The 23404-nt window shown below is 23.4% G+C and overlaps 1 protein-coding gene across 3 annotated transcripts; it reads left to right on the top strand.

The window, feature by feature from the left end:
• Positions 1-13: 13 nt before the first annotated feature.
• LOC122507600 lies at positions 14-21569 on the top strand. Of its 3 annotated transcripts, XM_043620402.1 has the most exons (7): positions 14-155; positions 2071-2430; positions 15016-15438; positions 18349-18480; positions 18700-18916; positions 18996-19155; positions 21100-21569. In XM_043620402.1, the coding sequence occupies exons 3-7, from the start codon at positions 15020-15022 to the stop codon at positions 21339-21341; spliced, it is 1170 nt and encodes a 389-aa protein (XP_043476337.1). In that variant the 5' UTR covers positions 14-155; positions 2071-2430; positions 15016-15019; the 3' UTR covers positions 21342-21569. The 3 variants fall into 3 exon arrangements, with proteins under 3 accessions (XP_043476337.1, XP_043476336.1, XP_043476338.1); XM_043620403.1 differs by lacking the exons at positions 14-155; positions 2071-2430 and adding an exon at positions 14493-14634; XM_043620401.1 differs by lacking the exons at positions 18349-18480; positions 18700-18916; positions 18996-19155; positions 21100-21569 and adding an exon at positions 12375-14634 and having other exon boundaries at positions 15016-15157.
• The last annotated feature ends 1835 nt before the right edge of the window (positions 21570-23404 follow it).

Here is a 23404-nt window from a genome sequence, read left to right as displayed (position 1 = left end):
GTGGTTCACACTATTGGGACTATTCGCCCATTATCGATCTAGCTGTCGATGCGTCAACACATCCTCGTGGTTGTTATTATTATTTAGTGTAATTTAGTTTGGTGATAGTGGTGTTAAGTGAATTGGACTTGGATTATAAGAAGTTTGTCAAAAAGGTAAATACTGCAACAAAATAATACATTTTTGTCCTAAAATTCAATTTATAACTTTTTTTATAATGTAAATGTAAATTACATTATAAAGGTTAGGGTTGCCACAAGTCAGGGTAATCATGGAAAATTCAAGGATTTTTATTAAAAGTACTAGAAAAAAATAAATTTTTAGAATTCATAAGAAAATTCTGAATTTTTTGTCTTTTTTGTTTGCCTCATAATCTATAAAACTACACTGTAAAAATTTTTCTTGTAACTTTACAACATTTCAATGTGGGTCTGAAATCTTACATACTGTGGAAATGTCAGGAAAAAAATTTTTTGTCAGTAAAGTCAGGAAAAATTTTTTTGTCAGGGCAATTAAAGAAGAAGGGAAACGTCAGGAAAAAAAATTTTGTGTCAGTACTGTCAGGAAAAATTTTTTTGTCAGGGCAATTAAAGAAATTAAGACGGTCATTCAATACATTTTTTGCTCTAAACAAAAAAATTTTTGTCAGGGAAATTCGTTGTTATGTCAGTAAAATGTCAGGGAAATTGATAAAGTCAATCTTGCGGCCACCCTTTGAATAGTGACATTCTTCAAGAATTTACTTAAAATTGTATTAAAAATAATTGAAATCCTGTGAAGAATTTTATTAATTTATGAAAGTAATTGAATTCTTGCAATGAATTTTTTCAAATTTTTTTTTAAATAATTGAAATAATGTAAAGAATCTTATTATTTATGAAAATAATTGAATTCCTGCATAGAATTTTATTACATTTTTTTTTGTATAATTGAATTCTTTTGAGAACTTTTATTAAAAAAGTAGATTGTGAAAAATTTCAATTTCAACGAAAAATTTCATTATATTCGTGAAATGTAATTAAATTCTTACAAAAAAATTAAGAGAATAATAATTACATTTTTCTAGAATTTACTTTAAATTGCATTATAAATAATTGAAATCCTCAGAAAAATTTTATAATTTATGAAAATAATGGAATTCTTACAACGAATTTTATCAATTTTTTTTAAATAATTGAATTCATGTGGAAAATTGTATTACTTGTAAAAATAATTGAATTTATGCAACGAATTTTATTACATTTTATTTAAATAATTATATTCTTTTGAAAACTTGTATTAAAAATGTAAATTTTTGAAAATTTTTTAATTTCAGCGAAGAATTTCATTATTTGTGAAATGTACCTAATTTAATTCTTACAAAAAATTTTTGAAGATTTGTAATTTTATTTTTCGAGAAATTTATTTAAAATTGTATTAAAAATAATTGAATTCTTGCTTAAAATTTTATTATAATTTTTGTAAATAATTTAATTTTTTTTTGAAAAATTTCATGGAAATTAAAATTTTTATAAAACATGAAGATATCAATCACTCCAAGTCTTCGACTCGGAAATTCGTAAGTTAATTTAATAGAATGTTTTTCTGAGTATCTAATAATTTTTAGAGTGAATCAGAATATTCTTTATGGTCAGGGAAAAAGTGAAAATTTTGTCTGGAAATTAGGGAAAAGACGTTGGTGAAGTTCACAACGTTTATAATCAACGATTTAGAAGAAAAAATATTTTCTATTCAAAATTTTTACATATTTTTGCACAAAAAAACTCTCGTGAATTTTTTCATCATTAATTTGAAATAGATAAATTTTTGAACAAAATATTTTATTGTTTTTGTCAAGAAAAATATTTTATTTCTTGCAATCGTTGATAATAAACGTTGTAAACTTCACCGTCGTGGGAAAAGTCAGAGAAAAATTAAATTAAATTTCTGTGGCAACCCTGTATTTCTTTTATTTTTTAAAAAAACTCATGATTTTTAACAGCTCTGATATATTAGTATTATACAATTTATAGAAACAATCTTAAATATTAAAATTTGTTGAATTTATTTTGACTAATTATTTTGCTTCAGCCGCAGCAAAGACAGAGATAGAAGACGTAGGACACGCAGTCGTTCCAGAAGTCGTTCACCACGAGACCGAAGAAATTGGGGAGGAGGTCGTGATCGTGACCGTGATCGAGGAGGAAACAGTTGAGGGGGACGAAATCAACCAGGTGCAAATTTAAAGAAGCCCAGGTGGGATCTAAGTCGTCTTGAACCATTTAAGAAAGACTTTTATATTCCGAGGGACGTCGTTCAGAACAGAGATCCTCGTATTATTGAACAGTACAGAAGTGATAAGGAAATTACTCTACGTGGGCGTAGTATTCCTAATCCTGCATTCTATTTCGAGGAAGCAGAATTTCCTGAATACGTCATCAAAGAAATAAGGTACGTTTAAAGTATTTATTAAATCTAAAGTTTCTTTATTAGCAATCTCTTTAGCAATGCTATTTTACTTGTCTATTAATAAAATAATAAGTTTAAAATATTGTACAGGGTATGAAATCCCGTGAATATTCAGAAAGTGTGCATTTTCGAGGAAAATGTTTACAGCCATCACAGATAGTCCCTTATGTCCCGTTTTTCAATTTTGTCACCTTTTTATAATAAAAAATAAAGAAGTTTTTCTTTGCTTCGAAATCTTTCTCAAAGTATAATAGATGAATTTTAGTTAAAAACACTGAAGAATTGAATTTTGGAGAAGTTACAAATGATTGCAGAAATTCAATTATTTTCAAAATTAATAAAATTCTTCACAGAAATTCAATTATGTTCAACATTTTTTTTAAATTCTCGTCAAAATTTCAATTATTTTTATAAACCATAAAATTAATTTATTTTCAAAAATTTTAATAACATTCTTGTCAAAATTTCAATTATTTTCAAAAATTTTCCTCAATTCAATGACTTTTTATATAATAATATTTTAATAAAATCACCCAAATTTTCCATAAGAATTCAATTATGTTAATAAAATTCTACGCAAACATTTAATAATTGTTTTCATAAATAATAAAAATTTAACAGGAATTCAATTATTTACAAATTTTTTTGATAATTATTCTTAAAAATTTTTGATTAAAATTCGTGGAAAGAATTTGATTATTTAAAAATTTGTTGATAAAATTCTTTGAGAATTTGATTTTAAGAAACATTCAAATTTTCAATAAATTAATTATTCTTCTATTAAAAATAATTGAATTCACGTAGAATTTTCTAACAAAAATCGAATAAACATAAAAATTTTTTCCAGAAATTCAACTATTTTCAAAATTTTTTTAAATAATTCTCATCAACATTTCAATTATCTTTATAAATAGCAAGGGAAATAAAAGTTTTGAACGTTCAAATGAACGAAATATTATTTTCTACTGCAATATTTTTAAAAATTACTGAACTGAAATGAAAAAAAATATAATTAAATATTTATTTAGTTAAAAATGATTTTTTTAATTATGAAAAACAATATTTTGTAAATAAAATTAAAATTTAAAACGGTAATAAAAATATCGTCGTTCATTTGAACGTTCAAAACTTTAGGGACATAATAGCAAAATTATTCGATGAAGTTCAATATTTTGAACAAAAGGGCTTTGTGCCCGTAAACACATATAAATATATAAATAAATATTATATTTAGGAATTTTTATAAAATTCATTGCAAAATTCAATTATTTTCATAAACAACAATATTCATCACAAGAATTTAATTATTTTCAAAATTAATAAAATTCTGCGCAGAAATGAAATTATTTACAAAAAATCTAAAAAAAAAATTGTCAACATTTCAATTATCTTTTTAAATGAATGGCAAAATTTGATTACTTTCAGGAATTTTAATAAAATTCATTGCAAAATTTAATTATTTTCATAAATAATAGTATTCATCACAAGAATTCAAGTATTTTAAAAAATTTTAATAAAATTCATGGCAAAATTCCAATTATTTTCAAAAATTTTTCTTAATTTAATAATTTGTAGATAATCTATTATTTTAAGAATAAATTTCCCAAAAGAATTCAATTATTTAAAAACAATTTTGACAAAATTCTACACTAATATTCAATTAATTTCTAAAACAATGAAAATTTCACGGTAATTCCAGGTATCACAGTTGGTCCCTTTTTCCACTTTTGTCCCCTTATTTCAATTTTATCACCTTTTTTTGACGATTTGTCACCTTTTTCACCTTTTTCTAATAAAAAATAAGGAAAAATTATTAATTAACATTCAAATAATTAAAATATTATTAAAAGTTTTTTATAGAAAAACGAAAATTCTAATCAGGGTGGCCACATGTCAGTAAAGTCAGGGAAATGTCAGGGAGAAAAATATTTTGTCAGTAAAGTCAGGGAAATGTCAGGAAAAAAATTTTTTGTCAGTAAAGTCAGGGAAATGTCAGGAAAATTTTTTTTGTCAGGGCAATTAAAGAAATTAGACGGCCATGCAATATATTTTTTGCTCTAAACAAAAAAATTTTTGTCAGGGAAATTCGTTGTTATGTCAGTAAAATGTCAGGGAAATTGATAAGTCAATCTTGCGGCCACCCTGATATTATAAAGAGTTAAATTCTAATGTATTCATGTTTCTTACTGTGTCATTGTAATTTTTCAATTCTATTGTTTCAAGATAATTGAATTTTTCTAAACAAATAATTGAAATTTGTTTACATTTTTTGAAAAATAATTGAATTCTTTTAAAGAATTTTATTTAAATTTTTCGAAAATAATCAAGCGAAGTTAGTGACCGTAATTATAATTTAATTTTTAAAATTTAAAGTCCCTGTTACAGTTTTAAATAAATTTTTTGCTTCTAAAAATATTATTGAACTTCTCTTAAATTTTTATAATTTTAAATTACTGATTAAATGTTTATTATTACTTATTAGGTAAATAATTATAATTATTAATGATTATTATTTTCAAAAATTTTAATAAAATTCTTCACAAGAATTAAATTATTTTCATAAATAATAGCATTCTTTGGAAGGATTCAATTGTTTTTATAAATAGTAAAATTTTTTGCAGAAATTCAATTATTATCAATATAATTTTAATAAAATTAAAAAATCAAATTTTCAATTATAATTATAAAGAGACAAGATTATTTTTAAAAAATTAAAAGATTTATTTATTTTCGAAATCAAATTTAAATTTGATGAGAAAAAAAACCGGGAAAAAATTTTTTACATAACCGGGAAAATCCGGGAAATAACCGGGAAATATCCGGGAATTTTGTTAAACGAAAATACTAGACACCCTGAATTCAATTATTTACATTTTAAAAATTTTTTTTCAAAAATTGTTATAAAATTCTTTAACATAATAAATTTCAGTCAGATTTTAATTAAATTTTTAAAAAGAAATTAAATATTTTTAAAAGTTGTTAATAAAATTCTTTGTAAAACTTAAATTCCAAGTTTTTATTTTCTAATATATATTTATCTGGAGATTTTTCAAGTAATCGAAATTTCATAAAATTAAATTGTGAACAGATGGATTTAAAAATTCTCAATAAGAAAATTTTCAAAAATTGTTAAAAATAATTAATTTAAAGAAGAATTGTAGTTGAAAATTCTTGAAAATGTTTATTGAATTGAAATAATGAAAATAATTTTGACGAAGTTAAATTAAAAATAGTCTTTTATAATACAAAATAATTTTTTTATCACACCGTCATTTTTAATTATTATAAAATATGAAAAAGCTATTACTCTAATTCCAATTCCAATTGAAAAATAATAATGATTAAATATTTATTTAAAGAAGAAGTTATTGATGTTTTCGTATAATTTTGCAATTAAAGAAATTACTAAATAAATGTATTAGAGATTTTTTTTGAGTATTCAATCATTGTTAGAGTGAATCACAATATTTTATTAGAGTCAGGGAAAAAGGCAAAATTTCATCTGGAAATCAGGGAAAAGTCAGGGAAAAACAAAGTTAAATTTTTGTGGCAATCCTGAATGTGCAAAATGTTTTTTTTTATATTTTCTGCCCATAAATTTCTACCCTCTTAAAAAAACTTTCTGAAATTTTCAATTCTAAATTTTCAGTTTTGTGGGAGTTATAGAGGAGGAAAGAAAAATCGAAAAACATATTTTTCTTAAAAACTACTATGTATATCGATTTTTATGAAATTTAAATATTTATGTTAAAAAGACATTTTTGAATTTTTTGAATTTTTTTTTCAAAAAATTTTTGATTTTGAAATATTCAAAACCTAAAACCTAAACTGTCAGAAACTTAAGTGCATTTCTGGTAACTTTTACTACTTTCAGAGTAAATTTTACTAATTTTTTACAAATATGTACCTTGAGCGTAGTAAAAGTTACTTCGAACGTAGCAACATTTACTCCGAAAGTAGTAAAAGTTACCAGAAATGTACAAAAGTTTCTGACAGTTCAGGTTTTACTATGAAAGTAGTAAAAGTTAGTTTCTATTTTCTCCATGCGACTGTACCTTTTATTTTGGAATGAAAATTTTTTTTATAAGATAATTAAAATTTCCAAATATATAATTAAACAATTATTTATCAAATAATAAATTTTTTAAGTATTTCATTAAAATTTTTTGAAAAAATTATATGGTCAGTTGGAGTAAATCCAGACTCAAATTAAGCATTTCAAGTAACTTTGATAGAAAATCGCATTCAACTTCATTTTATCTGTTCGGTCGCATATTGGAAACTTCGAAAAAGTCACTCAGGTAAAAAGAAACTATTATCAGGGTGGCCACATGTCAGTAAAGTCAGGGGAATGTCAGGTAAACAAAATTTTTGTCAGTAAAGTCAGGGAATTAAGAAAATTGAGACTTTTTTCGACTTATTTTCAAAAATTGCGACATTTTCGACTTTTCTTCCAAACATTGAAACAAAAAATCACAAATTTTTAGTAAAAAAAAGTGCAACTTATTTTGATTTGTATAATGCGAAAAATAATTGTAAACAAATATTTCAAAAATTGTTTTTAAATAATTTTTTAAGATAAATAAATATTTCAGTTATATCTATAATAAAAATCTTTTTGAATAATTGACATTTTGTACAATTTAATGGAAAATAATTAATTTTTTTCAAGTAGTTAAAAAAAGTTTTTGAAAATCAACTTTTGAAGAATTTCCATTCCAAATTTTGAAAAGAATTGAATTATCAAATATGTTAATGAAAAATCTGCAGATGTAAAATTTTTAATTTTAGAATTATTTTCAACATTTTGGAGAAAAAAATCATGTTCAAAATTTTTAATTAAAATTCATCAAAAAATTAATTATTTTTTTTAAATTATACAAAAATTCTTTTAAGAAATAATTATTTTGGAAAAATTACATTAAAATATTTTTAAAAACTAATTATTAGAATTATTTTACAATAATTGCTTAAGATTCAATTATTTTCGAACAATGTAAATAAAAATTTTCCAAATTAAAAAAACTATTATCTTTCAAAAATTGTTTTTAAAAAATTAATTGGAAGAATTTTTTTATAATATTTGGAAAATATTGTACCTTAATAACTTAAAAAAAAACTGGAAAGTTACAATTATTATAAAAAATTGAGTTTTTGTATTAATTGTATTCTAGAAGAACTTTTGGGAAATTATTTAAATAATTTGATTCAAAGATGAAGTTTAGTTGAAAATTGTAGAAAATAATTGAATTCAGGAAATTTAATTTTTAGAAATTATTAAAATTCATAAATTTTACTCATTTTTCGTAAACATTAATATTTTCCTGTAAACAGTATATCACTCTAAATCTGAATCAGTGAAAATTTCACTGATTTCAATTCAGTGGCTCAGTTTCTTTGATGAATCAGTGGGATTTCACTGAAAATCAGTAAAAAACCACTGATTGTCAGTGAAATCGGGGCTCGGATTGTGCGAATTTTTCGACTTTTTTCGACTTTTCTAAGGAAATGGGACTTTTTTCGAGTTTTTTGTAAAAATATGCGACTAATCGACTTTTTCGACATTTTTTTTTAGTAAAATGCGAATGAAATTAAAAATTTTTTTTTTAACTTAAAGGAAAAAGTTTGAGTCAAAAAAATGTTCTGTTACATTTATTTACAAATTTCTTTCAAATTTTTCGAAAACATCAATTATTTCTTTTTTAAATAAATATTTAATTATTATTTTTCCATAGGAAATAAAATTCTTCAAAAGATTCAAATTTAAATCTTTTTGAAATTAAAAAACTTATAAAACATGAAGAAATCGATCACTCCGAGTTTTCAACTCGGAGCAATCGATGTCTTCATGTTTTATAATAATTAAAGATGACCGAGTGATAAAATTATTAATTTATATTAAAAGACTTTATAAAAAACAAATTTTTTTTCAATTATTTTTCATGCAAATAATTGAATTATTGGGAAGAAATTTATAAAACATCAGTAAGTAATTGAATTTTGCAGAAGAATGTTAATATTTACAAAGATAATTGAAATTTTGAAGGGAATTTAAAAAAAAAATTTTGAAAATAATTGAATTTCTGTGAAGAATTTTCTTACTTTTGAAGATAATTGAATTTTATGCAAAAAATTGTATCAAAACTTTTGAAAATAATTAATTTTCCAGGATGAATTTTATTTTTTATGAAGATAATAAAAATTTCAACGAGGAATTTAAAAAAAATTTTGAAAATAATTGAATTTCTGCGAAGAATTTTATTACTTTTGAAAATAATTGAATTTCTAGGATGAATTTTATTATTTATAAAGATAATTGAAATTTTGACAAGAATTTTATTAAAATTCTTTGCAAATAATTGAATTTCAGAGAAGAATTTTATTATTCACAAAGATAATTGAAATTTTGAACAGATTTTTTTAAAAAGTGTTTAAAAGTAATTGAATTTTGCAGAAGAATTTTGATATTTATAAACATAATTGAAATTTTGAGGAGAATTTAAAAAAAAAATTTTGAAAACAATGAAATTTTTATGATGAATTTTATTATTTATAAAATTTTGGCAAAAATTTTTTTAAAAATTTTGAATATAATTGAATGTTTTCGAAGAATTTTATTACTTTTGAAAATAATTGAATTTCTAGGATGAATTTTATTATTTATAGAGATAATTGAAATTTTGACAAGAATTTTATTAAAATTTTTGTTAAATGATTGAATTTCGAAGAAGAATTTTATTATTTATAAAAATAATTGACATTTTAAAGAGAATTTTTAAAAAAATGTTGAAAATACGTAATTCAAATTTAGCAATGAATTTTATTAAATTTTTAAAAATGTTATTTTTTTGTTGAGAAATGTGATTTATTTTTACAATTTTGACAATTTCGTGTTTTTTTGTCGTTTTTTCTAAAATTTCATGCGACTTTTTTCCGACTTTTTTGGAAATTTTATGCGACTTTTCTTGACTTTTGTTGTAAATTTATTCGACTAAAGCGACTTTTTTGAGTCTTAAAGACGATTAATTGTCAGGGAAATTGATAAACTGAAACTTGTGAACACCCTGTTTATGTTCACGTCGAATTTCCTTTTTAATCTGTAAGTGTAAATATTAAGTTCCAATACCTTTTGTTCGCATTTACCCTGATTGACCCTAATTTCAAATTTTTTAAAATATGAAATTCTTGAAAATAATATTGGAAAAGTCCAAAATTCTTTTGAGAAATTTAATTGTTTTTAGAAAATAACATTACTCTCTAAATCTGAATAAGTGCATATCCACTTATTCATGTTTCAAAACTCTTCCACGTAAAAAATAAGTGCATAGGTATACACTTAAAATAAGTGAAATTTCACTTATGAGTAAGTTGAATTTCACTTATTTCAAGTGTATAATATGCACTTATTTTTTTACGTGGAAGAGTTTTGACTTATTCAGATTTAGAGAGAATTCTACAATAGTAAGACCACCTTAAATGTAGAGTTCAATGTTTAGAAAAAATAAATGAATATATTTACATTTTTAAACATTCATTTTATTAAATGTCAATTTCTATTCAATTGTATTTTGTTCCTCAAAAATTGTCAAAAATTAACATTAAAAATTTTATTTAGTAAATGAAAGATAAATAAAGTTTTTAATTAACTGAAATTTATAAATGATAAATCATTGATTTAAAAAAGCATTAAAGCCGTTCAAAAAATACATAATGCTTTTTCTTGAAAATTTTAATCCACTTTTCTTTACATTTACAAAATTTTCTCTTCAGACCTTCGCAATTAAGTAACCCCCCTTCTCTTAAAAGCGTTACGAATTTTTTTAAATGGTCCCATATGTAAAATACGACTTTTATATTTAAAAAACATTTTTCAACTATTTTTTACCATGTTCTGTACACTTTATTTCATTTGTGCGTAAGAATTTCTGAAACGTGCCACCTATAACTTGAAATTTTTTATTTTTTCCTGAATGTAGGCCTCGGATATTATGATTTTTTCGACTGTTTTCAAATAGTGCGACTTTTATCGACTTATATTAAAAAAATGCGAGTTTTGCGACTTTTTTTCCAAATTTTGCGACAAAATATCATATTTTTAGTATAAACTGCTGCAACTTTTTTCAATTTTTACGCGCATTATAAAAAATAGCTGTAGATAAATCTTTCAAAAATTATTTTTGAAAATTTTTTTTAATTCAATTTTTGAAATATACAATTAAAAAGATTTTGAATAATTGAAATTTAGTAGTAAAATTAATTGAAAATAAAATCCTTTTTTTCAAGTATTTTATTATAGTTTTTGAAAATTAACTATTATAGAATTTTTATTGAAAATTATGGAAATAATTGAATTTTTAAAATTTTAATGAATAATCTTCAAGTGTAAATTCGATAAAAAATGAAAATATTAACATAGTTTTGAAAAAAGTAATTCTCTGACAAAGTAATTTAAAATGTACTATTTTAGAATTTTTGAAAAATTATTTATAATTAAAATTCATCAAAAATTTGATTATTTTTAAAATATTTTTTAAAAACTCGATTTTTTATTTGCTTCATAAATTTATCAAAATTTAATTCTTTAAGGGAATTTTATCAAAATTCTTTGCAAAGTTCAATTATTTTCAGGAATTTTAATAAATTTTTTGTCTAAATACAATTTTCAGGAATTTTAAAAAAATTTATTGAAAAATTAAATTATTTTCATGAATTTTAATAAAACTTTTTGCAAAATTCTATTTTTTTCCAAAATTTTATGAAAATTTTAATTCATTTATAATTTTCATAAAACTTTTTGCAAAATTCAATTATTTTCAGAAATTTTATTAAAATTTTTGTCTAAATTCAGTTTTTAGGAATTTTATTAAAATTCGTTACAAAATTCAATTATTTTCAGAAATTTTATTAAAACTTTTCAGGACTCGGATTGTGCCACTTTTTCGACTTTTTTCGACTTTTTTGTGAAAAATGGGACTCATTGACTTTTTTCACATCTTTCAATTACTGTTTGACTTATAACAATTAAAGATGACCGAGTGATAAAATCATTATTTTATATTATAAGACTTTATGAAAGAAAATTTTTTAAAATTATTTTTTAAGAAAATAATTTAATTATTGCGAAGAAATTTTTAAAAAATTAGTAAGTAATTGAATTCCTGTGAAATTTTCTATATTTATGAAAATAATTAAATGCTTGCGTACAATTTTATTAAAATTTTTGCAAATAATTGAATGTCAGAGAAAAATTTTATTATTTATAAAGATAATTGAAATTTTGAACAGATTTAAAAAAAAAATTTTAAAAGTAAATTGTATTTTGCCCAAGAATATTGATATTTATAAAAATAATTGAAGTTTTGAGGAGATTTTAAAAAAAAATTTTGAAAATAATTGAATTTCTGCGAAGAATTATATTACATTTGAAGATAATTGAATTTTGCAAAGAATTTTATCAGAACTTTTAAAAATAATTAAATTTTCTGGGATGAATTTTATTATTTATGAAGATAATTAAAATTTTAAAGGGAAATTTAAAACAATTTTTGAAAATAATTGAATTATTTAAACAAATGATCATATTATTCTTAAAAATTATCGTAAAAAAATTTTTAAAAATGCGTTTTGATTTTCTGAACAACTGTATCGCTTTAAAAAAACCAAAAAAAATTTAAAAATTTTTTTTTGCAATTTAAACATTTTTAAAACATTAACAAATTAATTTAATAAATTTTTTTTATACAGTGTTAAAACTCAGGAAAAGAGCTTTAAAAAGAGAACTTTTTGAGCTTTTTATCTTTAATAATAAACAAAATATAAAACTTTTTGTAAACTGTTTAATCGCTGTAGGGTGGACAATAGTTATTAAGCGGCACTGTAATACTGTACATAATAAAAAAAGTAGTTATTATTTTCTTTTACTAAAGGTGAAGGAGAAAAATGTCTAAAAGACATAAAAACTTTTTGGATTTGAGTTTAAGACAAAAGCAGAGGCGGTTGCTTAATTTTCCAGCGAGAATTGAAAACAATTTTGTCCAAGAAGAGAATGACAAGAGACTTCATGAAGAACTAGAAGAGGAAAATTATGAAATTATTGAGCACGAAGACTGTGGAAGTTCTGACGTTCCTAGAGAACCTTTTGCTGGCGAAGAACCTGAAAATTATGAGCGTGATGATGATTTTTATGATTCTGATGATTTTTATGATGATGATGAGATTAATACTTACGAACATGCTGATGATTCTGATCAATCCGTCGATCCTGAAGAGCCTGATGATCCTGAAGAGCCTGATGATCCTGAAGAGCCTGATGATCCCGAAGAGCCTGATGATCCCGAAGAGCCTGGTTTACCTGAAAATCCTGGAAATTTTGGAAGAAGATTATTGAAAAATGCGTTTCTTGCCGCAGACTTGAAACACACTCAAGGAAACATCATTTTAAAAACATTAAGATCGCTTCCTTTTAATTTGATATTCTTACCTAAAGATACGAGGACGTTACTGAATACTCCTACGGATGTTGCTAGTAGACGTGTGGATCCGATAGTAGGTGGGGAGTACTTACACATCGGTTTGAAGGCAACTATAAAAAAAAGATTAGAAAAACTACCTCCTGATAAATTGCCACCATTTATTGAAATTGATTTGTCTACTGATGGTGCAAAAGTAGACAAAGGATTGAGTCAATTTTGGCCCCACCAATATTGCATTGTAAATATTGAGGATAAGAGACCAATAATCGCGGGAATTTATAGGGGAAAAACTAAACCGTCGAATGTTTACGATTTTTATGAAAAACTCGTTGCAGAGTTTGATGAAATCCGTCAAGATGGTGGTATTCAAATTAGGAATCAGCTGCTTCCATTAGTTGTCCGATCGCTTATTGCAGATGCTCCAGCTAGGGCTTTCATTTTAAATCATTATGGACACAACTCTGTGTATCCTTGTTCCAAATGTAAAGTGGAGGGTGAACGAATTGATGGAACAATGGTATTTTTAGGCCTGGATAATGTAGCGCGAACACATCGAGATTATGAACTTGCTGTTGATGACGATCACCATAAAGGTAGAAGTCCTTTAGTCGGTGTTTTAGATTTGGTCAAAAAAGTCCCATTCGAAATTATGCACTCAGTTTATTTAGGCACTGTAAAGAAGATTTTCACGGCAAAAATAGATGGGAAATTTGGACAGCAAAAATTACAAGTCAGAAGAATTAATATTCTTGATTCTAGGATGGAACAACTGGCATTATATTGTCCTACAGAATTTAATCGAAGGCCTAGAAAAATAAGCTTATATTCGCATTTCAAGGCAACTGAATTCCGACAGATGTTGCTTTATATTGCTCCTGCTGTACTAAAAGATGTCTTCGATCCAGATTATTATGAACATTTCATGATGCTTCAGTGTGCCTTGCGTCTTCTTGTTTCCAATGAAACGGATAGAGAATTCTATCATTTCTGCGAAGAACTTCTTCGGAGTTTCGTGACATTATCTGTTACTTTATACGGGGAAAAATTCATTTCCTACAATTTGCACTCAATGAGTCATTTGGTTGACGATGTTGAAGAGTTAGGACCATCAGAAAAATTTAGTGCGTTCCCTTATGAGAACAACATGACAACATTAAGAAAATTGATTCGAAAACCACATCTAACTCTTCAACAAGTTTACAAACGACTGTGTGAAAGAGACGAAACTTTTTATGCACCTGAAATTAACGAAATTAATATTCGGGCTTCGTTAAATCATGCAGATGGGCCTCTAACAGACGACATTGCTGCTGGACAGGTTTACCGACAATTTCATAAATTGGAAATAGGTAAATTCACAATTTCCACCAACTTGCGAGACAATTGTTGTGCCCTAGACGATGGAAGAATTGTCCTACTGGAAAATATTTTGCAAATGCAAAATACTTTTCTTCTCATTGTCAGGGAATTTAAATCAAAATTACCAGTTTATAACGTTGGATTGGAATCGGATGCGGTCGGTGTTTTCCAGTGTGAAAATCTAGCAGAAAGAGTAGAAGCAGTTGATTTGCGACATTTAAAAAATAAAATTTATAGAATGCCTCAATGGCGTAGCAGGGAAGGAGAGGAAGAACACATAATACAAAATAAGTGGATTTGTGTTCATTTATTGACACCAATAATTCTTCCTCAAATTTAAATTTCTTCTAAATTTGTGAGTAATAGATCATATATATAGCTAGTTGTGCTTTAACCTTCTTTGCACTATTTATGGATTTTAAAAAAAATTTACTCTCTTGGGTGTTTTGAATTTTTTGTTAAAAATAAAAATAGGGATTAATTTTATAAATATTGATAAAAATGTTTAGCATATATTTTTAACAATTCTTATGCCTTATTTTAGTTAATGGTGACCGGAACATACTTTCAAAATTTTACAATGATATATTCTAAACTGAATTCTTCAATATTAATCACTTAAAATTTACTGCATGTTTAAAAAAGTTACTTTTATATTAGACAATTTCCCTCATTTTAATAAATTGTCAAACGAATGTTACCAGATTTTAATTTTTTATATGAACATTTATTTCAGAATAATGGCTCATCTTGTTCAATTAAAAGGAAAAGAGAGATCGATGGCCAAAAGGGAAGTTAGAATTTCCAACAAAGGAAGACCTATCATAGCGCCTCACAAGCTTTTATCATCAGAGGATGAGGCACCAAAGAGAAAAAACAGTAAATCGACAACACAATTGAAAGCTGAGCTAAATAGGCTAAAAAGTGTTGCAGCAAAACGAGGGTTGCTTGAAAAACTTTCGTCAGAAGGAGATAAAAAGGAAGCAATTCAAAACAACGAAAATGAACCAAGTACAAGTTTATCATCAGATGTGCCTAAATCAAAAAGAATAAAAAGTAATACTTTGACTTTAACACCAATTGAACCGTCAATCGTTCCCACTCTGGATCAGCATGTGGAAAAAACAATCGAGAAACCCTTGATAAATACAACTGATACGTAAGTAAAAAATATTTTTTACTAAAAAGGAAAAATAAAAACACTCTGAAATTAACAGGATATTTACTCAGGGTTTCTACAGGTCAGGGAAAAGTTTTCGTTTGCTTTAAATTTTGAAATTACCAAGAATTTTCACGCAAAACCTTAAATAATTCTACTTTTGACAATAATTTAATTTTTGTGGAGTTACAAATAATAGCAATTTTTGGAAATTATTGAATTTTAAAAATGTTACAAATTAAAGTTTTTGAAAATCTTAATTCCAATTTAGTTAAAAATTCTAGAAAATAATTGAATTTTGGGGAAGTTACAAATAATAGCATTTTTAAAAAATAATTAAATTTTGAAAAGGATTCAAATTCAAATCTTAGTAAATTAAAATTTTTAATGTTTTTAATAAACAATTTTGTCCAACTAATATTTTTTTGAAATTAGTTAAATTACTTCCTCATAGAGGAAGTAATTTATATATTATAGTATTATTGTTATTAATTATTATAGTATATTTAATTGAACAATTTCTGAATAATCAAAATTTCGTATAATTGAATTGTAAACAAATGAATTTAAAAATTCCCAAAGAATTTATTCAAAAATTCTTAAAAGTACAGGCTTTACAGTCTATCCCCTAGTTCCCTAAAGGTCCCTTTTTTTAATTTTGTCCCCTAAACGTACCCTATTTGAAAATTTTCCCTAAATTTCCCCTATTTTTTCCGTCGCAGGATATCAATTGTTTTCAATATTTTTTAAGTAATTTTGCAAAAGAATTCAATTATCTTGATAACCAACAAAATTCTACCGATAAAATCAATTATTTTTAGAATTTTCACGAATTCAATTATTTTTATAAATTTATAATGAATATCTCGTCAAGAATTCAATTATAAATAACAAAATTCTTCACAGGAATTCAATTATTTCTATAAATTTTAATAAAATTCATTGCAAAATTCCATTACTTTTATAAATAACAATATTTATAACAAGAATTCAATTATCTTCAAAAATAATAAAATACTTTGAAGAAATTCAATTTTTTCAAATTTTAACGAATATCTCGTCATGAATTCAATTATCTTTACAAATAGCAAAAATTTTCCTAAAAATTATCTTTAAAAATTTAAATAAAATTCTTTTGCAAAATTTTAATTATTTTCAAAAGTTTTTCGCAATTTAATAATTTTCAATATTTACTATTTTCATAAAATGTATCAAAAGGTTTAATAATTATTGAAAAAAATAGAATAAAATTCTTTGCAAGAATAATTCAATTATTTTCATAGAAAACAAAATTCTTCAGAGACCTTCAATTATTTTTAGGAATTTTAATAAAATTCTTTGCAAAATTATTTACAAAAGTAATAAAATTCTTGGAAAAAATTCAATTATTTTTATAAATTCATAAGAATATTTCGTCAAGAATTCAATTAGCTTTATAAATAACAAATTTTATCGACAAAAATTTAATTATTTTTGTAAATTCATAAGAATATTTCGTCAAGAATTCAATTATCTTTATAAATAACAAATTTTATCGACAAAAATTTAATTATTTTCAAAATGTTAAATTAAATTCCTTTGCAAAATTTTAATTTTTTTCAAAACTTTTTCGCATATCTATAATTTTTAATATTTACCATTTAAAATATTGAAAAGAATTTTTTATACAATTCTACGAAAACATTCAATTATTTTTATAAATATTAAAATTTTATTTAGAAATTCAATTATTTACATTGCAATATTTTGAATAGAATTTTAAATAAACTCTTCGAAAAATGTAATTATTCTTAAAAATTTTATTAAAACTTGAAGAAAAATTCAATTTTAAGAAACATTCAATTATTCAATAAAATAATATATTTCGTTGCAATAATGCAAATATTTTTACCAATAATTTTTCATTAGTTGCAGAAAATCAATTATTTTTCAAAATTTTCAAAGTGATTCTGCAAAAAATTCCAATTATTTTGATAAACAACAAAATTGTTCCCATAAAATCAATTATTTTAATGAATTTTAATTCAATTCTTCTCAAAAATTGAAGTATTTTGATAAATATAAAAAGTTTATTATCAGAATTCAATTTTTTTAAAAGGAAATAAAATAATTTGCGGAAATTAAATTATTTTCATAATTTTTTAAAAATTATCGTCAAGAATTAAATTATCTTTATAAATAGATAGGGAAATTCTTCTCAAGAATTAAATAATTGCCAACAATTTTTTTTAAATTCTTCACAAGAATTCAATTATTCTGAAAAATTTTAGTAAATATCTTATCATGAATTCAATTGTTTTCAGAAATAATTAGAGAAATGAGGGAAAAGTCATGAAAAAAATTAAGTTTTTGTATCAACTATGTTACTAAATTTTGTTATTTGCATTCCTGGCTACTACCAGATTATTTAAATTAATAATAAATTAATTAATAAGCTTCATATTAAAAATAAATTATAAAGCAAATACTACTATTTTTCGAATAAAACCTTAAAGGGTATGTTTTTTAAAGAAAAAAAATTATGTTAGTTTAAATAAAGTATTTAAAAAATAATATTTTTTTGGTAATCAGAACATGATAGTTGTTCACTAGCGAAAAAAAATTAAATAAACTAGTGGTTTTTTGACACAAAACAAAATTTTGATAACTTTTTGACATTACGTCTTACTACCTGGATATTTCAGTTTTTTTTCAGCATTTTTTCGTTTCCTGCTTTGTATATACCCTGATTAAAGTTTATGTTTTCTTTTTAAGTCAAAAAATTAAAATCTACAAATTTAATTTGAAGCAAATTAAAGAAACTTAATTAAAAATAATTTATTATATTTTCAGATCAAAATGAAAACTGTTCTTTTCCATCGAATATTACAAAATTATTTTTTTTATTATATTTATTTTCCATTTATATAGGTTACAAACACCATTGATTATCGATCCAAATTTCCTTTTGAATGATTTGGAAATATTACAAAACCCTGTAGACTATTCTACAAATTTCCATAATATTGAGGAGGTTTTGCAAGAGACATCGAATCGTTTGAGGTATGTTACTACTAATATCCACTGATTAACTCACTAGATTCTAATTATTTCTTGAAATCTGTTTAACTTAAGAAATTTTACTGATTTAAAAAATGTATTTCCTAATTTTTTATTATCATTTTTTAAAAATCAATTATTTTCAATTATATAATTCCAAAAATTCAAAATATCTGCAAAAAATCATATTAGAATTTGTTTTTAAAATCTGATTTTTTTTAGAAATGTTGAGAATCTATATACCGAAATGTCGAATGACATAAAAAAAATCTACGAACAAAATCAAAAAATACTTCAAATCTTGGAAGGGAAAAAAAACTATGATGAAAGAAACCTTGGACGAACGTTATTTCAATCGCCTGAAGGTTTCCCTTTATCGAGTATGGAGGAATACGAAGACTTCAAAGTATCCGAGAATAATGAAATTATTGTGAATTTGGTAAGCTCTTCTATTACAAAATACATTTTTTAATTATGGAAAATTCGTTTTTTAATTTTCCGATCAAATTTTATTTCAGAAAAATCGATTGATTCAAATTGGCGGAACCAAACTGCGAGAATTTTTAAATTATGCGTTAAAGCAGTTAATGACTGATGAACTTGTGAGTCAATTTTCCTGGCCCGGAAGCATAAAGAGTGAGAAATTCGGAGACACTAAGATTTCCAATCTTCTCTTTGGTAAGTTTAACTTTTAATAGAGATTCATTCTTTGATCTACTTAATGGATTGTTAAACGAATGCTTGAATTTTGCAATATTACATACATTTTTCGTAGAATCTAGGAAAAATTAATTATTATGTTTATCATTAAAAAATACGTAAACTAAAATTTGTTCTTTAACATTAATTAAGTATATTAATCTTCATATTCTTTCATTAATTCTGTCCGCAGTTAGAAGTTACTTTTTATGTATGCTTTTGTTTTTTTTTCTTAAAAAAATATTATTTGACAAATCGAAAATATGCAGTTATTTTTTCATGACTTATAATAAAATAATATTATAAATTAGAAAATTTTTGTTTGTTGTATGCTTTTTTATATAACAAAATTCGTTTGACTCATCTAAATTATTATGCAAATTATTCTCCTTTTTATTTTTAAAAAATACTAAAAACTTGTTTATTGTTAAAAAATTTTTATTAAAAAGTAGGAAATATACCCATTTTATGCATAATTTTAATTTCTCAATAACAATATTGTTTACAAAATGATTTTTTTTTCTTTTGCAAAGAAAAGCATTATATATTCCTGTTTCTTAATATTTTTGTACAAAATTCTCACTTTCATAAGGAAATAATTTGCATCAATTATATTACTTAATTTCAATTGTTTTAATAAAATTCAAAGTTTTTAAAAATAAAGGAAAAAATGTTTATGAAATAGAGTTGTCAATTAGAAAATTTAATTGAAAAAGAAACTGAAAATTTTTTAATTTTTAGAAAAGAAAGAAAAAATTTTATTGAAAGAAATATTTGAAAACAATAAATTATTTTTTATATATTTTAAATATTTAATTATTATCCTTTTCACATAGGAATTGAAGGGCTACATGAAATAAGGGGACGAACGCATGGTTGAAAGGGATAGTATCAGTCAGGTAGCAGCGAGCGGCTCAAGGCTTGTCACTCCTACCCGACTGGTAGAGTCGAGCAATTCGAAAGTCGAAACTTCGAATTTTCCGATTCGAATCGAAAGTTAACCGAGTCGAATCGTGCAATTCAGAATTCGAAACTTTGAATTTCGAATTGTCCGATTCGAATCGAAAGTAGACCGAGGCGAGTTGTGCAATTCGAAACGCCGATTTTCCAATTTTTTAGTTCGAATCGAATTATCTCCAATTCGAATTTTCTGTTGTCGAGTCGATACGAATGTTTGGTTCGACTCGATTAAATGCACACCTCTAAATTAAGATTTTCAAAATTTCAAATTCAAACATTTTTGAAATTAATCAACTTTAAAAATGTTTTATAATAATTAAAGAGGATCTAATGTTAAAATCATTATTTTATATTATAAGAATAAGAATATTGTTACTGTAACTTCAACAAAATTATTTTTATATTCTATTATTATTTAAAATTTAAACTAAAATTCATTTTCAAATCAATTTTTATTAAAAAATTCTACGAGAATTAATTGAAAATTTTAAAATAGTTACATTTTCCAAGGAATTCGATTAAAATTGAAATTCTACAACGCTCTAATACTTTTAATATTCAATTATTATTTAAAATTTTGAATAAAAAATTATTTTAAAATCAAGATTTACTAGAAAATTCTACGAGAATTCAATTATTTAAATACAAAAAAAAAATTTATTGAACAATTGAATGTTTCTTAAAATTAAGAATTTTATTATTTATAAAAATAATGAAATTTAAGTAAAATTTTGATTATTTATGAAAATAACTGAATTTTGAAGAAGAATTATTTAATTTATAAATAAAGATAATAAATAGTATTTTGTCAAGATATTTTTGTAAATTTTAAACATAATTGAATTTTTTGATAAGAATTTTATTACTTTTGAAAATAATTGGGTTTCTGCAATCATTTGTAACTTCTTCAAAATTGAAATTTTTGATCTTAATTGTAACTTAATCATTTAATTGTTTTTTCAGAATCAGCGAAACAGAGCACTTATTTTGTTGGGCCTCACAGCATTTCCGAATTCAAAAACGAGATGCTCGAAGTGCTCCGAATTACTAAACAAAGGTACAGAAAGAAGAATAGTAATAAACAAGAAGTTTTGGAAGAAATGAATTCAGAGGAGATTTTAGAAGAAATTAGGCGGTTACAAGAATTGGATGAGGTCAGTGATGCAAATGACGGGGACGACGAACTCATCGATGACACTGTATAATGTGAGTTCCCAAAATTGATATAAAGTGAATATTTTCGACCTATCCTTTTATTCAACTAAAAATGCGAGGTGTCCTCTTTTTCAAACCAAAATTCGAAGTATCCTTTTTTTTACACTAACACAGTGATTTTTACTACAATTTCAATCAAATTTCTTGAAACAATACAATTATTTTTAATAATATTATTTAAATTCAATTATTTTCAACAATTCTGATAAAAAATTCTGCGAAACAATTCAATTATTTTTATAAATTGTAAAATTCTTGGCAATAATTCAATTATTTTTGGAAATAGTAACATTCTTCTGAGAAATTTAATTATTTTCAATACAATTTAAATAACATTTCTGGGAAAAATTCATTTATACTCATGATAATTTTAATAAAATTTTTCCAACAGATTCAATTATTTTTAAAAATTGTGATAAAATTTTTTAAAACAATTCAATTGTTCTCAAAATTTGTTAATAAAATTCTTTGTAAATTTCAATTATTTTAAAAATGTTCAAATAAAATTATTTTTCAAAATTACAATCGTTTTACCAAGTTTGTTTAAAAGAATTTAATATTCATTGATTAATCTGAATATAATTTAATTTCAATTCAATTTTCATTAAAAATTATTTTTAAAAAGTTCATTATTTTAAAGAATTAAAACAAATTCTTGCCAAGAATTACACTGAGGTCAAAAAGTTTCAGTACATTTGTACTGATTACTTTTAAATGCTCGCTCCACTTAAAATTCAAATATTTCTGTAAAAATGGATCTAAGAGCTATCAAAGTAGGATCATTTAAAAGTTCAATAAATTTAGAGTAAAATGGGCTAAGATATAACCAATTTAATAGTGTAAATATTGAAAATATTATAATTCTTTAAAGTTGGGGTTTTTTTGTGAAAATTGCGATTTTTGAAATCTGGAATTCAAGCGTACGCCAATTGAAGAAAATTTTTTTTTAAGTTTTGATAGTTGCACAATAAAAAGTACAAATTTAATTCTTTAATTCTAGACCAAAATAATTCACATATATTAAGTATTTTCTTCAAATTCTATAAAAATAACTTCCCTTGCTCTCGAAATTTTTCAATTAACGACACTTTTGAAAAATATGCACCTTTTTTTATTGAAAAATAAAAAAATAGACACCTAGAATGAAAATAAGGAATAATGATAGATTTAAAATTTGTAAAATTATAAGAAGAGGGATAAATTTCATGTAAATAACTTAAATTTCCTAAGATGAAGAGGTTCTATATTTTTCAAAAGTGTGGTTATTTGATAGAACAAGTGAATGAAAACGACAAATTTGCAATTTATATTCTTCGAAAAATTTAAAGCAAGAGATATTATTTTTATAGAATTTGAAGAAAATACTAAAATATATGTGAATGATTTTGATCTAGAATTAAAGAATGAAATTTGTACTTTTTATTGTGCAACTATCAAAACTTAAAAAAAATTGTTCTTCAATTGGTGTACGCTTGAATTTCAGATTTCAAAATCGCAATTTTCACAAAAAATCTCTAACTTTAGAGAATTATATTTTTAATATTTACACTATTAAATTGGTTATATCTTAGCCCATTTTACTCTAAATTTATTGAACTTTTAAATGATCCTACTTTGATAGCTCTTACATCCATTTTTACAGAAATATTTGAATTTTAAGTGAAGCGAGCATTTAAAAGTAATCAGTACAAATGTACTGAAACTTTTTGACCCCAGTGTAAGTTCATTTCAACATAATTCTAATTATTATCGAATGGATTCAATTATTTGAAAAAATGTTGATAAAATTCTTGTAATAAGTTCAATTATATTCAAATTTTTTTTATAAATACTTTACAAGAATTCAATGATTTTTAGTAAGTAAATTTTTTGAAAATAATTGAATTCTTGAATAGAATTTTATTAAACCTTTTTAAAATAATTGGATCCTTGCCAAAAAATTTATTATTTCTGCAAATAATAGATTTTTTGTAAAATTTTAAAAAATAAGTAAATTTAATGAAAATTGTATTTAAACTATTTAAAGTATTTGATCATTTAAAAATGGAATTGA

Source organism: Leptopilina heterotoma, unplaced genomic scaffold, assembly GCF_015476425.1.
Source record: "Leptopilina heterotoma isolate Lh14 unplaced genomic scaffold, ASM1547642v1 Lhet_475, whole genome shotgun sequence".
NCBI classification, from domain to species: domain Eukaryota; kingdom Metazoa; phylum Arthropoda; class Insecta; order Hymenoptera; family Figitidae; genus Leptopilina; species Leptopilina heterotoma.
The sequence above is the reverse complement of the archived record's forward strand: the minus strand, read 5'-3'. Positions and strand labels throughout refer to the sequence as shown.

Excerpts from the sequence above, each read along its gene's own strand:
- LOC122507600 (XM_043620401.1), top strand. The coding sequence starts at position 12,388 with ATGTCTAAAAGACATAAAAACTTTTTGGATTTGAGTTTAAGACAAAAG.